The sequence below is a fragment of the Zingiber officinale genome, chromosome 8B (genome assembly GCF_018446385.1).
Source record: "Zingiber officinale cultivar Zhangliang chromosome 8B, Zo_v1.1, whole genome shotgun sequence".
Lineage (NCBI taxonomy): Eukaryota > Viridiplantae > Streptophyta > Magnoliopsida > Zingiberales > Zingiberaceae > Zingiber > Zingiber officinale.
In genome coordinates this window covers 41,793,147-41,812,997 of record NC_056001.1, presented here as the reverse complement: position 1 = coordinate 41,812,997, position 19,851 = coordinate 41,793,147, and the positions used below count along the sequence as shown (strand labels likewise).

Sequence of the window (19,851 nt, the reverse complement as noted above, 5' to 3'; positions counted from 1 at the left end):
TGAATTAAACTTCAAGTTAGGATATACCTCCCTTACCCTTGAAGCTCCCTCTTGATTTGAGCTCTTTTTCTTCTTCTCCCACTTATTTAAATGCGCAAGCTTTTTGATCTCCCTCTTCTTGGGGCATTTTGTGTGGTAGTGTCCCTTCTCCCCACATGTGAAGCATACGATGCACATTCTCCTTCTTTGGGCTTATTCATTCCTACAACCATGTTAGTATTTAAAACAACTTGATTGGGGTTAGGAGTTACCTTCTTCTTACCCATCGGATACCTACTCTTGTAGTGTCCTTTCTCCTTGCACCCGAAGCATATTATGTGGTCCTTTGACTTCACTTCGGTGGAGGTGCTTGCTAGGTTGGCCACTTCCAAGACCTCTTCTTCATCCTCTTCACTTATCTTGGATTCTTCTTCAACCTTTGAGGATGTCTCCTCATCCACACTAGTGGATGACATTTCTTCATCCTTCTCCTCTTTGGATGTTGAGCATGGCTCATCTTCCGTTTGCTCCTTCTCAACTTGAGCCACTTCATCCTTTTCTTTGGATTTTTCCTCTTCGTGTGTAGGCATGAGTTCTTCTCCTAGAACCATCTTTACCTTGCTCCATAAATTGTGGGTGTTCTCGTACTCACCTACATAACTCATCACATTAGAAGGCAACATATCAATTAAAATTGATATTACCTTATTGTTTGCCTCCAATCTTGAGGTTTGCTCCTCCGTCCAATACCGTGGTCGGAGCTTCTTCCCTTTCTTGTCTTTCAGGACTTCGAACGGTTCCTTGATTACCATCATGGTATCCCAATCCGTGTCGAAGAAGACCTCCATCTTCATCATCCAATCGGTGATGTCCCATAAGCCTCTGCCTTCAAATTTCGATGGTTCAATCAAGCCGGTCATCTTCTTGTATTTGCTCTTCTCGGCGATTAGTGCGGTGAAGTACGACCTCAGCTCTGATACCACTTATAGGGGATCAGATGGCCGGGCAGAAGGGGGGTTGAATGGACGGTGTCCCAAATCGATAGCTTCTTACAATATTAGCTTGCGCAGCGAAATGCAAACAAAACAAACAAGCTAAAGACTAAAACTAAGAAAGGAAATGCAAATCGCTAACACGTTCGTTTAACATGGTTTGGAGATTATGGCTAATCCGTAAGGTGGACAATCCCTATCCGTCGGTGGATTAGCCCTCGACAAACTCCGGCTATCTCAAGTCACTCCTTGTGGGTGGAGAAACCTCACCACAACACTCACAAGCACCTGAGAACTAGTAGACTACTAATTAGGGTTTACCACCACTAATTTCGTCAACTGTAATCAAGCTCCCAAGCCTTAGTTATATAGGTCACGAGTTGAAAACCCCGCCTACCAGTCTACTGCTAAAACCATCAGTCGACTGCCCTTTGTGGAAATTCGACCGTTACATCCCAACGGCTCGATACCAGTCGATTGCTAAAACTAGTAGTCGACTGCTCCACACTGGTCGAGCGAACAGAAGCATTCTGTTCGCTCCCAATGGACTGCCCCAGTCGACTGCACCAGTCAACTGGTGAAACTAGCAGTCGACTGGTACTCGAGTATAATCTCTTAGCACTCAGACCCTCACCCTTACAACTCATTTGACGCTTCTTTGCAGCCTTGACCTCTTGTCAAGCCTATTTCCTTTGGCTCTCATCCCTCGGATGCATTTAAGCCCGCGGCTCGTCCCCAATGTCATCTTTCGTGTATGCCTCGAAGTCGCTTCCCTTGGCTCTTATCCTCGCTGCCTTGTCCACGGTCTCTCGGATGCTCCATCCTTCACCAGACCCGAAGTCATCAACCTGAGTCACATGTGTATCCTAGAAACCTGCACACTCACATACACATATCAAATACAAGGGTAAACCTAACTTAAACTCTTTGCCCAAACACCAAAACACATGGTCACACGGACCATTGGGATTGCTCCAACACATGGCCCAAACTATTATCACAAGGGTCCAGACTGTTATATTAAGAAAGAACAACTGCAAGCCTCCATGGCGGAAAGCTCCCGCCCAGGGACTCAAAGAAAGGGAAAGCTATAGTCCTTAGGAGGAGCCTCGGGGAGAGCCTGATGAGTAAGTGCCTTTCTCTCTAAGGGTACTCGAGGAGAAGCTACTGAAGGGGCACAAGCCCCCGGCCATTAGAGAGTATAATGGTAGCAAAGATCCGGAGGATCATCTTCGTAAGTTCCGGAATGTTGCGCTGTTGCACCAATATAGCGACACCATTAAGTGCCGAGTGTTCTTGAATACTCTATCTGGCTTGGCACAGAAATGGTTTGATGGATTGCCGAACGGGTTCATCACCTGCTTTCATGATTTCAAGACTGTTTCCTGCGCCACTTCGCCAGCAGCAGGAAGTATCAGAAGACAGACCACTGTCTTTTTGCTCTCAAGCAAGGGTCTGTCGAGCCCTTGAGGAGCTATATCAAACGCTTCAACTAGATGGCCTAGGACATTCTATCCGCTACCTCTGAAATATTGATGAGTGCCTTCTCTCATGGGTTGGTAGAAGGGGAGTTCTTCCGAGATCACATCCGAGAGCCCATGAAGAACTTCAATGAGATGTTAGGGAAAACTGCCAGTTACAGCAATGTAGAAAAAGCTCAGACAGCTCAGCAGAAAGTGGACAAGGCGCCTACTCCCGCCAACAAATCAAAAAAGAGGCCACCCCATCCACCAGTTCAGCCTCTTCCATGCACCTGGGATGCTTGACCGCCCTTCCCCTCTCGGTCAGGATCCTAGGCTGGCCCAACTTGTGGTAACTATCTAAGCCCTAAGGCCCGGTCAGTGGGGGCTGCTTTATTGCACTTACCATAGGTCCCACACCCATGCTACAAGTGATTGCTTCTAGTTCATCCGTGACTCCTGGTGCACAGCCGAGCTGGGCCTGCTCCAACCTGAGATGGCGCCTAAGATTTAGAGGCTGCTAACCAGCCAACAGCCTGTGGCGGGCTAGTCTGGTAGATCCCTGCCCGATAATGCAGGACAAGGAAGTCAGCAGCCTGGTCACAACCAGGAGCCCGGAGAAGCCAGGGAAGAGGAGAACAGGGGAAATACGGTCATCCGCGAGATTGGTATGATCTCTGGAGGGCCCACAGATAGAGATTCTGCTAGTGCTCAGAAGTCTCTCAAGTGGTGCTTAGAGCTACATGCTGTAGGATGTAGCCAGGAGCAAGCTACAGGGCTCATCATCAGCTTTGGGTCTCAAGACCTAGAGGGGTTGGAGCTTCCTCACGATGATGCCCTAATAATCAAAGTTGTCATCGCTAATAGTCACGTGGCCAGGGTTTTCATTGATACCGGAAGCTCTGTCAATGTGCTGTTCAAGAGTGCATTTGAGGGCATGCAAATCAACACCAGTGAACTTCAACCTGTGGCTACTTCATTATATGGTTTCACCGATAATGAAGTACGACCCATGAGCTAGATCAAGCTAGTCATATCCTTGGATAGTGATCCCTTGGTAAGACATGGAGGAGCACCTTCATAGTGTTGGATTCATCGTCCTCGTACAACATCATCTTGGGGAGACCTGCGTTGCACGAGTTCCGGGCGACAATCTCCACTTTTCATCAGAAGATCAAATTCCCTATGGGAGACCAAGTCGGGGAAGTTAAAGGTGAGCAATTGGTCTCTCATAGGTGTTACATTGACATGATGAAGGTGAAGGCCCACAAGGCTCAGAGAACTCATGATGGCAGGATCCACGTCATCCAAGAGGAGCCTTTGCTTATAGTAGAGGAGCCCACCCTTGGGAGGAAGTCCAACTCTATCCTGAATGCCTGGAGAGCCTCACCCGCATATCAAACGACCTGCCTATCGAAGTCAAGACTGACCTGGTCCAATGCTTGACTCATAATAGGGACATCTTCGCTTGGTCCCCCGAAGAGCAACCTGGGGTCAACCCCGAGGTGGCTGAGCACAGGTTACACCTTCTGCCTGATTCCTGACTAGTCAAGCAGAAGAAGAGGAACTTCTCAGCTAAGTAAAATAAGATCATCCTAGCTGAGGTGGATCAGCTCAGAAAAGCATGTCACATTAGACAATTGCAACTCCCGTCCTGGCTCTCTAATGTGGTCCTGGTAGCTCAACCCAATAATATGTGGAGAGTCTACATTGACTTCCGAAATCTCAATCGCGTCAGCCCTAAGGACTGCTACCCGCTGCCCAGGATTGATCAAATGGTGGACTCGACCTCGGGTTGTGAAAGGATTTCCATGCTCGATGCTTACTAAGGATACCACCAGATCCCTCTAGCATAAGAAGATCAGAAGAATGTCAGCTTCATTACGGCATATGGTACCTTCTATTATACCGTCATGCCTTTTGAATTGAGGAATATCGGAGCTACCTACCAAAGGATGATGGATAAGATCTTCCGGGAGTAGATCGGGTGAAATGTGGAGGTCTATGTGGATGACATCCTCATCAAATCCACTCTGACCATAAATTTTATTGCTGACATAGAAGAAACTTGCGGCACACTACGGTAGTATGGGATAAAGTTGAATCTATTGAAATGCCTATTTGGAGCTCGATGGGGGGGAATTCTTAGGATACCTCGTTACTAAGCGAGGAATTGAAGCTATTCCGGAGAAGGTTCAGGCACTTTGAGATATGAAGTCACCTCAGAATCTGAAGGAAACTCAGAAGTTGGTGGGCAGAATAACTGCACTGTCCAGGTTCATATCTCAGTCTGCAGATAGAGCCCTGCCCTTCTTCAAAGTACTCAGGAGATCGGCCAAGTTTCAATGGGACAAAGAGTGTAATCAGACCTTCGAGGAGCTAAAAAAGCACCTAGAGACCTTACCTTCACTGTTCAAACCTACTGCTGGAGAGTCGCTCTGGGTTTATCTATCAGCCACCCCTGAGGTCGTGGGGGCGGTGTTGATAAAAGAGCAAGATGATGTATAGCGGCCAGTATACTTCTTCAGCCACTTATTGAAAGGGACCGATTCTCGATACATGACCCTGGAAAACTTGGTTTTATGGACTGGTACTCATGGCTCACCACTTAAGACCCTATTTCCTAGCACACCCCATCACAGTCCTGACCAACAACACCATGGGTAAGGCTCTTACTAATGTGGAGGTAGCGGGTCATCTCATCAAATGGGCAATTGAACTGGGAGAATATGACCTACAGTACCATCCCCGAATGAAAATTAAAGCTTAAGCCCTAGTAGATTTTCTAACGGAGGTCCATCAAACGAATTCTAAAGAAACCTGGAAGGTCTATGTAGACGGATCGTCCACCCAACAAGGAAGTGGAGTTGGGATCCTCCTGTTATCCCCTCAGGAAGATATTCTGCAGTTGGCTGTTAGGTTAAATTTTAGAGCCATGAATAATGAGGCAGAATATAAAGTACTATTGGCAGGGTTGGAAGCAGCTCGGCATGTCAGAGCCGATCGGGTGGTTGTTTATTCCAATTCTCAGCTTCTAGCTCAGCAAGTAGCGGGCAACTTCGAAGTTAGCAGTGACAAGCTGCAGTTATACCGAGAAGCATATGAGAAGATGAAAAAGGATTACATGGAAGTCACGGTGACTAAGATTCCCCAAGCAGATAACCAAAGGGATGACGAACTCGCTAAAATGGCTAGCTCTTTGATCGCTTGGGTGCTGGACAGGTCGATAGCCTAGACCTTCCTAATAGCCTAGATAGACCTATAGAATATTATTGAGGAGTCGATCGACTGGAGGACCCCAATGATCATTTATCTTCAGTAGGGCGTCCTGCCTGTTGATCTGGAAGAAGCTAGGTTGATAAGAAAAAAAGCTCACGTGTATACCCTGATCGGCTCAAATGCCTAGGAACAAAAGAGGCGGAGTAAGCTTTGCAAGAAGTACATCAGGGATGTTACGATAACCATGCAGGAGGGAGGATGCTAGCTTAGAAAGTATTATTGGCCGAGTATTTCTGACCCACTCTGTAGAAAGATGCTCAACGATTAGTGAATACTTGCTTATCCTGCCAAAAGCATCATAACCTGATCCAACAGTCGACCAACACACTAAAAACCTCAATAGTCTCATGCCCTTTTGACCAATGGGGCATGAATATTGTAGGACCATTCTCGATGGCACCATGTCAGAAACAGTTCTTGCTCGTAGTAGTGGACTACTTTTCTAAATGGGTGGAAGAAGAAGTCCTGGCCAGGATTACTGAAGGAGCCGTTTTTCAATTCTTATGGAAGAACATCCTCTACTGATTTGGAATACCGCACAAGTTGGTTTCAGATAACGGAAGACAATTCCAAGGTCGCAAAATCCAGACCTGGTGTCAAGGATTTGGCATAACCCAGGCCTTTACATCCGTAACTTATGCTCAAAGAAATGAGTAGACAAAGGTTACCAACAGAGAAATAGTTCGAGGGTTGAAAGTCAAGCTAGATCATGTTGGAGGCAATTGGGTAGAAGAGCTGCCCAGCATCCTCTAGGCGTATCGCATGACTCCACAACAGTGAGGTTGTGGTGCCATAGAGGTTGAGGTGCCCTCAGTCATAAGAATGCTATATGACGAAGGAAATGTCGAGCGACGACTCTCAGAGTTGGATTTTATCAGTGAAATTCGCAAGCGGGTAGCAGCCCGATTAGATGCATATCGTCAAAGGATGTCTCAGAACTACAATAGAAGGGTGATTCTTCGGTTCTTCGAAGAAGGGGACTTAGTGTGGAAGAGAACAAAGCCCGTACGGGAGGTAACCAAATTGACACATTAATGGGACGGTCCGTATAAGGTTGTTAAAACGTTGGCGTCAGGTGTCTACTACCTACAAGATGCTTAGGGTAAGAAGTTAGACTGTCCTTGGAGTACTAACTACCTCCAGCTCTATCGTACCTAAGTTAGTCCTTTGTAAGACTTGAGATCGAGAAGACATGACCGATCGAGCATGAAATACTTGGTCGGGGTTGTTGGGATCATTGGGTCGGCTAGAAGGGGGGTTGAATAGCCCTGCACAATATAAAAACAAATATCCTTCTCAGACTTTTAAAATAACACTTGCATAAATTGAAATAAAGAAATAAGCTAAAAGAAGAAGCTCATAGCTTTTACTTGGTTACAACCAGGAAGGTTATTAATCCAAGAAAGTAAATGCACTAAGTATCTCCTTTAGGTGGAGAAGCCTCTTATAGCAGTGAAAGCACAAAATAAGAAGCTAAACTAACAATGAAGAGTGCACAAGTGTTGTATTACAATTGCTTGTTGATTGAAAAGCTTCTGGACCAAAATTGTATTTATAACCTTGATCGGGGCGCCTAGAAGGGTTCCAGGCGCTTGGAGAGGGATAAAGTTTTATCCCCTTCGCAACGGATCATTGTCAAACGTGATCCGGTCAAAGTCACATTTCGGGTGCCCAGACCTCAAAGTCAACCCCGTTGACTTTTTCGGTCAGGGTCTTCTTCTCCGAGTCTTCCGCTCTGGCTCCGCTTCCTTGGGTGATTTTGACCAACTGAAATCAGGCTCACCCGCACCCAATTTCGGCCTTCTCGAGCAATCTTCCGCTCCGACTTCTCGTCCCTCGGAAACGCTGCACGCTTCCTTCTCGTCCACATGGTGAAGAAGGGCTAGATGAAGAAGGGTCAGGTGGGGTAGAAACATATCCTGGTTGAGCAGAAGGGCTAGATGAAGAAGGGGCATGCCCAGGATGAATGGAAGGGCCAAGTTGAGAGGAGGCGGTCAGTTGAGGAGAGGGTCTGACCGGGGCACTGGATCTATATTGTCGATCCGGGTCAATTTCTTCTTTAACAGTCGAAGTCTTCCCTCGCTCAGCTCCAGCCCTAGTTCGAGGCGGCCTAATAGGATCGCTCAGGAGCTGTGGATCTGGAGGGGAAGTAGAGGCTGGTCGGGACAATGGAACAACAGTCGGGGTCTCGGATGCCAGGTCGGGTCCCATAGGTCGGTACTTGGGCCATCGTAGAAGCGGCTGCTTATTTGAATCCTACTTCTCTGATGGAGTTTGGAGCCTACGAATAGGAGGCATAGGAGGAGCATACCTTGAAGGCTCAGGAGTGAAGCGAACGTGCGGGGTTGCTCGGGCGGTTGATCGAGGAGTAGTTAAGGCAGTCGCCCCTATGGGAAAGGGAGCAAAATGCGAGAGACCCCTCCTATCTAGTATTATGCTCCCCGGCGGTTTATTTTCAAATCGCTCAGGGGAAGAGGCCTGATCGGAGATGCTCAAGCCAGAGTATTTTCTGCAAGAAGAGAATCAAAATCAGAGTAGGGGAACGAAGGCCAGTTAGGGTAGGGTAAGCCTTACTTAACGAATGGGGTAGCTATGAAGAGATGCAGTTCAGCCTGAACAGAAACAACACGTCCTCTATCAGAAGCCTAAGTAGGTCTAAGCGCTAACATCCCAGTTGTGTGGAGGCCTCTGTAAAGTCGAGTCTATCTAAAAATCCCCCAGATGTGGTGCCGGAGGAAGAGTTGAGCGCCATTGGATAGGCCACTCCACGGCCAGGGGAAAGTGTAGGAAAAAATATTTCTCTTTCCATTCCGAGTCTAAAGATGGAAGGGGAATAAAGAATGTAGTTCGAGTGCGGGCCTGGAGACGGAAAAGGCCCCCATTGTGACGGTGAGGGGTAAAGAAGCAATGGAATAAGCGGGGAGTCCAGGATATGTCGCGCACTTCACAGAGGAGGACGAATCCCGACAAGATCCTCATGGAATTAGGGGTAAGTTGACAAAGAGGATACGGAAATGACAACTAACTTCGGAGAAGAAAGGGTGAATGGAAAAGCGGAGGTCGGTAAAAAATGCTCTTTGAAAAAAAAAGTAACGTACCCTGCCGGAGGGGAAGAGACCCTGTGGACCTCAGAAGGTATAATGATATGCATGGCCCTGGGGATTTCATACGAGAAGCAAAGATTGTCCAGATCCACGCCAGTGAAGGTCGAAATTCCGGGAGCGTAGGTAAGCCCAGGGGAATCCATGAGATGGTGCAAACACGAAACACAAGGGGCAGAGCACAGCTGGTACCAGAAACAAAAGGAAGGCTTACTCTTGAGACAAAAAGTTCAGTAAAACGGAAGGGGAAGGATATTTATAGTTGTCAAGGGGGGGACAGAGGGCCTTGACATCAGCGCCCGTTAAGCGGATCATGTTTAAAGTAGTCAACCATAAACTTAAAAGCAACGATAGCCGTAGGATCATTCTAGAAAACCATGCCAAGGGGGCGTGTCGAAAAAAGTGGAGGTGAGAGACATGAGGGAGATAAAGGTTTGTTGTGGCTTCGAGAATAGGCGATGCTACAGTGGCTCCCTCTCGAGTACCGTGGCTCATGACTAAGCGAGTAGCTAGATCGCACGAAACTCGGTTGGGAGCCATAGAGTAGACTGGTCAAATAGAGCAATTGATCGGGTTGCCGTATCACCAAACCCGATCGGGACATTAAATGGGTTGGTCGGGATGGACACTCGGTTAGGTAAAAGAACCTGACTGGTTGCGTGCCTTGACGCCTATATAGAGGCTAAGTTAAACCTCTACAAGAAGGATAAATACTTAACAAACTGCTTGAATATAGCAAGTGGGAAGTAATGTGGGATATATGTGAACGTACTAAGTGAACAATACATGGCACCAAGTTAGTCCACCCCGACACATGCCTTTCATAATTTTCAAATCCAAGTGTACATTCATGGAAGAGAAGGGTACACGATAAGCATAGATTAATCATCAAAGGAAGGAAAGGTGTCATTAGGAAGCTCTCAGAGTAAACGACCCCTGTCCAAGAAGTCATCAGAAGGGGCTGACTGGAGGTAACCTTTCTCATAGAGTTGCAGCAGGGCCCCCACACCACCATAGCAAACCATCCAGTTGATGAGACTGCCTATCTTCACTCCAAATTCTTTGGAAGCGAGGAAGGTGGCCTTGTAAGCTTCCAGACGAGCAGCCTCACCAGCTTGATAATCTTTTAGCTCGTCCTTGACCTTGTCTGTATTGGCTCGGACCATGGCCAGCTCCTAATGTGTAGTGGCGGCCTCGTCCTTGGCCTTGGAGAGGTCTGCCTGGAGGGACTTAAGGGTAGCTATGCCTACCTCCCACTGCTTTTGAAGGACAGCTTCCCGATAGACGCTAGTAGACATATATGCCTTCTTGGTTGCCAGATCCTTCTCCAGAGCGGTGTGGGCCTCTTGCAACTCCCGCAGTCATAGAAAGACGGTAGTAAGCTCAGCTTCCTTCTCCTCCAGATCAGCCAAAATCTGGGCACGCCTCAGTCCCTCAGACTTGAGCTTGGACTCGCTCGTCTTCAGGGTTGTCTGCAAGGTCTATACCCTCTCTGACTCCACCTGAGCCATGCCCCTGGCGACTTGGGTCTGCTCCTCGGCAGTTTGAAGATAGGACTGCACCGGGTTGTCGAGGGCAGTTAGATCAAAAATACAACTGGTGATCGTGAGAGAATCCAGCTCCCGAAGGCGAGCCCTCAGAGACTCATTCTCTCGCTGTAGACCGGCTACATATTGCGATATACTAAGTCCCAGTGCGCAAGTCTATCAAGAGTAGGGGAGGATTAGTATTAGCATTATATCAATGGTATGAAAAAGAAAGAAAAAACTCACCGATATTAGCCGTTGTGAGAACAGGTCGGCTAACTCCAATGGTGGACCTTCCAAAATTAGGTCGGCGGTAGTTTTTCATGACTCAGCTAGGGTCCCATGGAATTGCACCTGACCACAGAGGGGAGAGGTACTGGCAGAAGGAATGGGGCCCAACACTTGTAAAAAGGGTAGTTGGAAGGAGGAGGTGAAGGCATACTTGCTCTTAAGGCGCTCCTTGGGACGGGAAGAAGAGGCAGGTGCCGAAATTGGAGCAGAACATGGAAGAGAGGGGGTCGAGGAGTTCCTGGGATGGTCTGCTCTGGGATGAGGATAGGAACAGAAGAAGAAGTCGCAACCTCTATTGCCGGAGAAGGGGCCACCCGGGAGGGGGTTTTGGCCTTGGACGAGGTTTGCAAGAGGGGAAGCCTCAACTGAGAAGCTTGGACTGACGGGATAACTTGCTTCCTCTTACGCTGGAGGTGCAAGCGCTTTTCGGGAGCTGGAGAGGGAGCCCTCTCACCAACGGCCACCTCAATAGGGAGGGATTCAGTTCCCTTGGCCTCATGGTCCCCAGATTGTTACGAGGAAGCCTCTACTGGGGCGCTGGCCTGAGGGGCCTGAGGGGCCTGAGGAATCTCCTAGCCCACCAAAATCTCTTGGCCCTGCTTCTTCAGAACATCGCTTGGCAATTTAGAGGAGTCAAGGGCATAAGCATGAAACATGGCGGCTTCTACAAAACAAAAAGAAGATACCTCAGTTAGCAAAGATTGGGAAGTGAGGACATTGAATCTTATCAAAAGGAGCGCCCAAAGGCATCTGAATAGGGATGAGCCCAAAAGTGTGTAGCACACTCTCTCGCACCCGCAGGGAGAGCCGAAGTTACACGCCCTCCAATTGTTCAGAAGTTGTGTGACCGTTTGGTTGATGTTGGTGGTCAAGTAGTTCAAAGGGAGTGTGAAGAGTGTAGCAACACTCAACAGTCCAGGACGCTAACTCGGGCAATTGGACATAAAAGAATCTAGACTTCCAACCCTTGTTGGAAGAAGGCATCCCTTCAAAAAAACTTGTATCCAACCCTAGATTGCACCATAAAAACACTCGACTCTAAGCATTTGAGGGGTTAAAAATGGTGGGAAAATTGCGGGGTCAAGGGGATTTGATATAGCGACAAAGGATCACCATTCCACATATAGCGCGGAAGGTGTTGGGGGGCGAATTGGGATTGGGAAATTCCAAAGTACTTGTTCAGAGAGGAAAAGAATGGATGGACAGGAAAGCGAAGATCGCCAAGGAGCTGATCCTTGAAAAAGGTCACAAAACCGACAGGAGGGGAAGAAGGATGGTCATCATGCCCCGGAGGACGGAACTTGTAGGCTTTAGAAAGTTACAAACTCGACTGAATCGCCCTATGATCACTCCTATCCAAGTTGGAACGGAAGTACGCATATCAGGGCACTTTCATCTCGCTAGTCATTATAGGATCGAAAGAAGGAGTGGAAGATGAAGAAGGAAGAGTACTTACAGAAGACAAAGGCGAGGCACGAAGAAGAAGGCGAGCAAGCGAAAGCAAGAAGGAAAAGAAAGGTCGAAGTAAGTCGAAGCGATAGAGAACAACGGCAGACAACCTTTAGGGGTTTTAAATAAAAACCCTTAAGAAACATCGGGAAGCGAGCCGGACAACTGAAATGGCATAGCACACATCAGCCGTCAGATAGAGAAGCGGAAGTGATTTGGGGTCGCGTACCAAAAGCGTGTGTCACACATTATGACGACTTAAGTTCGTGGGGCACGTGTCATCTCCCTATGAAAGGGCATTTATGATGGAAGTTACAGGAAAATCATGGAGGGGGATATGCGAATAGGAACGCCCTACCTTGTGAAGATCATGCCTTAAGGATTGAAAATTTCATATGATGGCCTTGGGAAACGAAGAATAAGACAGCGAGAAGTGTCAATCCAAATTCGGCACCTTTACACCTCCTTAAAATCAAAGTAAGGTTTAAATTTGACTAAAACCTTATGTATTGCACTTTGTGGTCGCAGGAGCATTAGGCTAAGTCCCCGAGCATAATCCCTTCAAACCACAAAGGCTGCTCATTCAAGACACTTCCTGGTCAGGTCTCCAGATCAAGTCCTGGTCAGAGCTCCAAATCAACTCCTGGCAGGTCCCCAGATCAACTCCTTGTTAGGTCTCTAGGTCAAGTCCTGGTTAGATCTCTATATCAGGTCTTGGTCAGACCTCCAAATCCATTCTTGATTAGGTCTCAAGATCAAGTCTTGGTCAGACCTCCAGATTAACTCCTGGTCATGTCTCCAAATTTCTTCCTGGTCGGACCTCCAGATCACTTCTGGGTCAGGATTCCAGACTTTCGCCCCAGTGCGAGTTATGAGTGAGCATACCCTCACACCTCCAGACTCTCACCCCATGCGAGTTATAAGTGAGCATGCTCTCACGGCTCCAGACTCTCGCCCCAGCGCGAGTTCTAAGTGAGCGTGCTCTCATGACCAACGACCTCTCGGTTAGGATTCCAGACTCTCGTCCCAATGCAAGTTATAAGTGAGCATGCTCTCACGCCTCAAAACTCTCACCCCAACGTGAGTTCTAAGTTAGTCTGCTCTCACGACCAACGACCTCGCGGTCGAGATTCTAGACTCTTGCCCTCGTGTGAGTTATAAGTGAGCATGCTCTCACACCTCCAGACTCTCGCTCCGTGTGAGTTATAAGTGAGCATGGTCTCACGCCTCCAGACTCTCACCCCACGCGAGTTATAAGTGGGCATGCTCTCACGCCTCCATACTCTCACCTCAACGTGAGTTATAAGTGAGCTTGCTCTCACGACTAATGACCCCTCGGGCAGGATTTTAGACTCTCGCCCTCACGTCTTAGCACGAGCTATAAACAAGCATGCTGTCGCACTTAGTAACTCATGGGCTAGATTTCTACACTCTTATTCCCGGGCATGTTATCAGCAAACAAAGCCTTCATTAACCTCCCTATGGGTCTGCATAAAGTAAAGAAGGGTCAGGGAAGAAAGGAAAAAAGAAACAAAGACTAAAACTCAATCAGATTTTTATTTATTTGATAAAATACAGGGGGCACCCCTTGAACACTCACTTCCCCATTAAGGACATCTTAGTAGTTAGAGTTCCTTTCCAATATCAGTAGCTGATTGTCACCTTGGGTAAAGGTGTTCCGCCTGACCTGCCTGCTCCAAGTAAGATCACGCCTGAACCAGCTCCGCCCTGGTGAATTGGATAATGAGACGTTGCTAAACAATGGTTTTGTCTTTGAGCCAATTTTTTCTTTGAAGAAGGGTTATGGAAGAGGCGTGTTTCTCTTTCACATATATCAGGAATTGTTCTTGGCTCTCCAAGTTTGCATAAGCTTTCTGTTTCAACACTGCTTCAGCCCGGGCCCTAGATTTGGCGACTAACCAAAGTTCCTCAATGTCTCAACGGAGAGAAGACTGAAGATCCTTGTTCTAAGTCATCTCGGCTAAAGCGGTATCCTTTTGGGCAAGTTACTAAGTCAGATGGGCTAGTTGTTGGCATAGGGGTGACACCACATCAGACTCAGAGATAGATTCCATAGTCAGGAGAAGTCAGCAAGAAAAATATAATGGTGTAAGGGGACTCAACCCCTTTTAAAGAGGAAGATGTGAAGAGTCAGCTTCAAAGGGTTTGCGAGGCCCTTCCCCCAAGGTTGATTAGGTGATTAAATAGGTTACACATCCAAGAATATGGAAAAAAGGATCAGCATTTAAGGATGTCATGGTGGAATAAGAAACCAGAGCCTGAGTCTAGTCAGTCGGACCTGAGCCTCCTTCGACTAGACTTGGGAGGAGGCTTGTGATATGGTGCATAATGGTGAGGTCCGATAAAGTTGGGCAGTCAGAAGTCAAGGAGACATGGCAGTCAGAAGTCAAGGGGATGTGGCAGTCAGAAGTCAAGAGAATGTGGCAGTCAGAAGTCAAGGGGCATACAGTCAATAGCTAGGGAAAAAAGAAGTAGGACAGTGTGACGACATCAGCAACCCGGTTCCCGGTCGGGTTCTCACATACCAGGACCCCAGATCTGAGACACCTTGGTCTAAGACATGGGGATAGTCGGGGTAATATCTGACCTGGATTTGACTGGTTAGTTTCTCACGGTTCGATTATATCCAGGCCTGGTTCTCTCAGCAAGTTAACTCCTGGTCAACCAACTCCCGATCGACTCTTGGACGATTTCACCACAACTCCCAGCACCTCAAGGTTTAGGCCATGTGTTATACCCGACAGATCAGCTTAGGCTGCCCTATTCATACCCGATCGGGCCAAAAGGTCATGACAGAAGGTGCTACACGATAATAAGGTCAGGGAATCATAACCGCCTGTTAGAGAATAACTGCTGAATGTCAGGGAATATTCTAACGGTCTGCAGTCATCTGCGAATGGAACCTCCCTCCAGTCTACAGGAGGATGTCACGTGTCCTCCATCACCCGGTAGGCATCCGACAGGTCCTGACACCCGACATTCTTTGACATCGGTCAGCCCATAGAGGTACGCACTGCCATATAAAAGGGGAGGTCCTCTCCCCTATGCAGGGACGCTCTCTCGAACATTCACATTTGTCTTTTACTTTTCTTTCTCCTTCGTACACTATTCTTCTAGGGAAAAAGTACCTGATTTGAGCATCGGAGGACCTGCTCCGGGGACTTTTTCCCTGGGTTCTGGTTTTTGGCTTTTAACATTCCTTGTGCTTGTCTGAGTGTGCGCAGAGTCCAAGTACCACCGGTTCAGTCATCGTCGTTAGTTAGCACCATGTGGGGGTCCATTCTTGTAGGCACATACTAGAACTGTGTCCCAGTCGCCCCTCCGTCAACACCAGCAACAGCTGATCCGGCCTTCATCTGACTCAGATTCCGGACAGGATCATTTACTCTTTTAAATCCCTCTAGTAGTGTTCAAAAGGATTTGAGACCTTTAGACCACTATAGTGCTGGTTTCTAAAGACCAACACTACTGTGGTACTAGTCTTTAGAAATCATCACCATAGTGTATGATCAAAACCTTCATTATGGTGCTTATCTTCAAAAATCAGCACCACAAGGAATGATGTTATATTTAAGTGATGAAAACCAATGCCAAAATTATTATTTTTTTATTTTATAATTATTTTTATTAATCAAATTAGTTGACGTTCTTCATTTAAATTTTATTATTTATTTTTTTATAACTAGATATTAAAAAAGAGAAGAGAGAAAAGATAGTGTATCTAAAGGCAAGCGATAAATCCAGACGCGCGACAGGACCTTAGGCAAGCGGTGAACCTTTACCAAGAATCGACCCCATTATGGATAGAATACCGCTTTGCTCATCTTTTGCACTACACCCACCACACCCTAGGGACGAGAAAAAAGAGAGAGAAAAAAATATGATATATAAATAAAAAAATCTCTTTTATTTTCTCTCTCCTTTGCATTCAATTTATTCTCTTCTCTTTCCTCTATATTTTATAAAGGGAAGATATTATGGTAAATTTGAGAAAAATTTCTAATCACAACTTTAATTTTACATGCAGTCTCTATGTTTAAAAAATTTTGTTTCCACTCCCTGCATGTAAAGTTTAATTTGCTTCAATTTCCTCATGCAAATATTGTTACTTAATTGTTCTTCAGATTTTTTTAAGTACAAAAAGTCCAAAAATGAGTATAATTCCTCTTAAATTTAGCACTTTAAACTAGAATCTAGTATATTTCTATCAAAATTGCCCTCTCATATTTTTTAGGTATAAAAAATCTAAAAATAAGTATAATTCCTCTTACATTTGACACTTTAAACTAGAATCTAGTATATTTTCTATCAAATTGAACATGATTTTTTTCCCTACTTAATATAATTCTTTCTAAATCCAGCATCATTCAAAGAAAATCTAGTATATTTTATATCCAATTGAGTATCATTTAAAGAAAATCTAGTATATTTTTCATCTTATTGAAATGGAAAAAGAATCGTACTCAATTTAATAGAAAATATATTGAATTCTAGTTTAATATGCTGAATTTAAGAAAAATTATACTGGACTTTTTATACCTGAAAATATCAAGAGCAATTAGATAAATTAGTGTCTATTATATTTGACTAGGGAGTAGAAATAAAGATTTTGATCAATGAAAACTACATGTAAAGTTGAGTTTATAATTGGGGGTTGCATGTAAATTTACCCAAGACATTATATATAAAGCGAGAGGAAAAAAATAGAATAAATAAGAGAAAAATGAGTAGAGATTTTGTTGTATGGAAAGGGCAGAAAAGCAAATAAAATAAAATAAAATAGAAAAAGCCAATACGGTAAAACAAATTGGCCTTTTGAGAAATCTAAAATTTGGACGCGTCTTTGGATAGAACTAAATTTGGAGGGAGTCCTTTGGTAAATTGAAGGGATATTTTTATTATTATCAAAATGATATTTCACGTGGGGTGCTAAATTTCTTTATCATCCTTTTTCATTTTAATATATAAATTCATATAATAGTTTTATTTAAAATTACTTTGTGCCTTCAACTTATTTCTACCTAGGTCCATTAAAATTATAAAATTAAATAGTTACAATTCCTATAAAAAAACATCAACATTTAAAAAAAAAGTGCATAAATAAAACTCCGTCCGCGTAATTGTTAAGGCAAACTCATTTGCAGTTTTGCTCGGCACGACACGGAAAGCCGGAAGATATTTATTATTATTATTATTATTATTATTATTATTATTATTTTGATAATGTAAATATTTAAAATTGAGTAATTTTAAACATGAAGCTCATTCCAGCGATGAATGATAAACTTCCATGAGCATTTTTCGATATATTTTGATGTTTTTTTTATAAAATTGATCGATTAATTTTAAAATTAATCAATTCAAAATTCACATATTCAAAAAAACAAATAAATAAATGGAAGAAGAATACCAACGCGAGGATGAGCACGGATTCTTTGGATCAGAAAGTGTAATCTAGAAAATAGACCAACCACTTATAGATGAAATTCTATGGACCTCACTTAATATAAGGTGGGATTTATAAAATCTCAGCTATAAACGATTGATCCAACAACAGATCAGGGGTTGTGATCCAGATCTAGACTGAGCGAGCATAGATGGTATACCGAATAACTTTTCTTTCGAGGGCCAACCACATGGTTCACGAAAGCAACATGAGAAACACGCGAATTGGTCCGACGCCAGCTCCTCCTCACTCCGCCTTCTATAAAATGGTCACCGGCAAGCTGATTCTTCAAGGTCCCACAGCCACATGGCAGACGCCAGAAGCAACCGCAGTCACCACATCGTCTTCGTTCACGGCGCCTCCCACGGCGCCTGGTGTTGGTACAAGCTCATCTCCCTTCTCCGCTCCGCCGGGCACCGAGTCACCGCGCTTGATCTCGCTGCTTCCGGCATCGACGAACGCCGCTTCTCCGACCTCAGGAACTTCGCCGACTACAACCAGCCCCTGATCGACCTCCTGGCCGCGCTACCCCAGGGCGAGCGCGTCGTCCTCGTCGGCCACAGCCTTGGGGGTCTCAACATCGCCTTCGCCATGGACAGGTTCCCACACAAGGTCGCCGTCGGCGTCTTCGTCACTGCCTTCTTGCCCGACACCGTTCATCCTCCCTCGTTCGTCTATAACAAGGTGAGTAAGCTAAACGAGTCTTGATTTTTTTCAAAATCTACCTTTGAGCGTGCGTACGTTTTGATTGAATTCTGTTCTTGCGAAGGCCCACCTGGAAGATCCGACCTTGCCGCTTTGGTTGGATACCCAATTCGGCACGGTCGGGGACAAGGAGAACGGCCCTCTGTCGATGGTGTTAGGCCCCAAGTTCGTGTCCCGCCTTTACAATCGCTCACCGCCGGAGGTATGGCTCCGCTCATAGGCAGAGGAACATCATCGTCACATTCACCTCTCTACTACTTCTAACAAAATCGCATCTTGGTGAAGGATTTTGCCTTGGCCATGACGCTTTTGAGGCCGTCTTCCCTGTTCGCGAAGGAACTGGACTCGTTGTCGCCGCTCTCGGCGCCGGGGTATGGCTCGGTGGCTAAGGTGTTCGTCGTGTGCGAGAAGGACGAGGGGCTGCAGGCGAGCTTCCAGCGGTGGATGATCGAGAACTACCCGGTGAACGAGGTGAGGGTGATCGAGGAGGCCGACCACATGGCGATGATGTCGACGCCGGAGAAGCTGATCCAGTTCATCTCGGAGATCGTCGACAAGTACGCTAGCTTCATAAATGAATAATATCATAAAAACTAGTTCAGATCCTCTGTCCTCATTTTTTTTTCTCTCTTATGTCCCATTGTCGATCGAATTTAAGGCATCATGACATCTTTAAAATATATACAGTATCCTTATGATGTACAAAGTATCTTTGAAATTTAATTTGATTAATCCGATCGATAATAAGACATGAGGAATAAAGAAATAGGGACAGAGGATCTAAAGTGCATAAAAGTAGATGTTACAATCTAAAATAATAAATAAAATCACCTTTTACTGTTTTTGTTGTATTATATATATATATATATATAGAGTTTTGATCTCCTGCGCGCTCGCACAGTGCGCGACTGTGCGCGCGCGCAGGAGATCGGTCAATTTTTTTTTATTTTTTTAATTTTTTTAATATTTTAAATTTAAAAAATTAATTAAAAAATTTAACATTTCCTTATATAAATTTTTAATACCTTAATATATCCCCTTAACATATTACAATACTCAATAAAAGCTTAAATAAAAGCTATTTTAATTTTTTTTTAAAACCAAACACTATAACCTAATTGAAAAGCCTAAACCCCAAAGGTAAAATCTAAAAAAAAAAATAACTTTAACACTATACCCAAAGCCTGAACCCTAAAAATAAAATTTTTAAAAAATTTTTTAATTATTTTTTTTAATTCAAAAATTAAAAAAAAAAATAAAAAACAAATTAAAATCACTGATATCCTGCGCGCGCGCACAGTCGCGCACTGTGCGGCGCGCAGGATATCAAAACCGTATATATATATATATATATATATATATATATATATATATATATATATATATATATATATATATATAAAATGTGTAATTTAAATATTAAATAAATTGCCCTAGGGTTTATTCAAACATGATATTAATTTTATTAGAGATTATCTTCTTTACATTTATTATCAATACTAATATTTTGAAAATATATAACAATTACATCAGATGACTTGTATTTTACTCGATTATCAAAATTTTAGGAGACCTTTTATTTGATGAAACACCTTGAATTAA

At 44.8% G+C, this 19,851-nt stretch overlaps 1 protein-coding gene across 1 annotated transcript; it reads left to right on the top strand.

The window, feature by feature from the left end:
- The first annotated feature begins 17,823 nt into the window (after positions 1-17,823).
- Positions 17,824-18,929, top strand: LOC122016432 (methylesterase 1-like). The gene is made up of 3 exons (XM_042573731.1): positions 17,824-18,228; positions 18,314-18,451; positions 18,535-18,929. The coding sequence occupies exons 1-3, from the start codon at positions 17,851-17,853 to the stop codon at positions 18,829-18,831; spliced, it is 813 nt and encodes a 270-aa protein (XP_042429665.1). The 5' UTR covers positions 17,824-17,850; the 3' UTR covers positions 18,832-18,929.
- Positions 18,930-19,851: the final 922 nt, after the last annotated feature.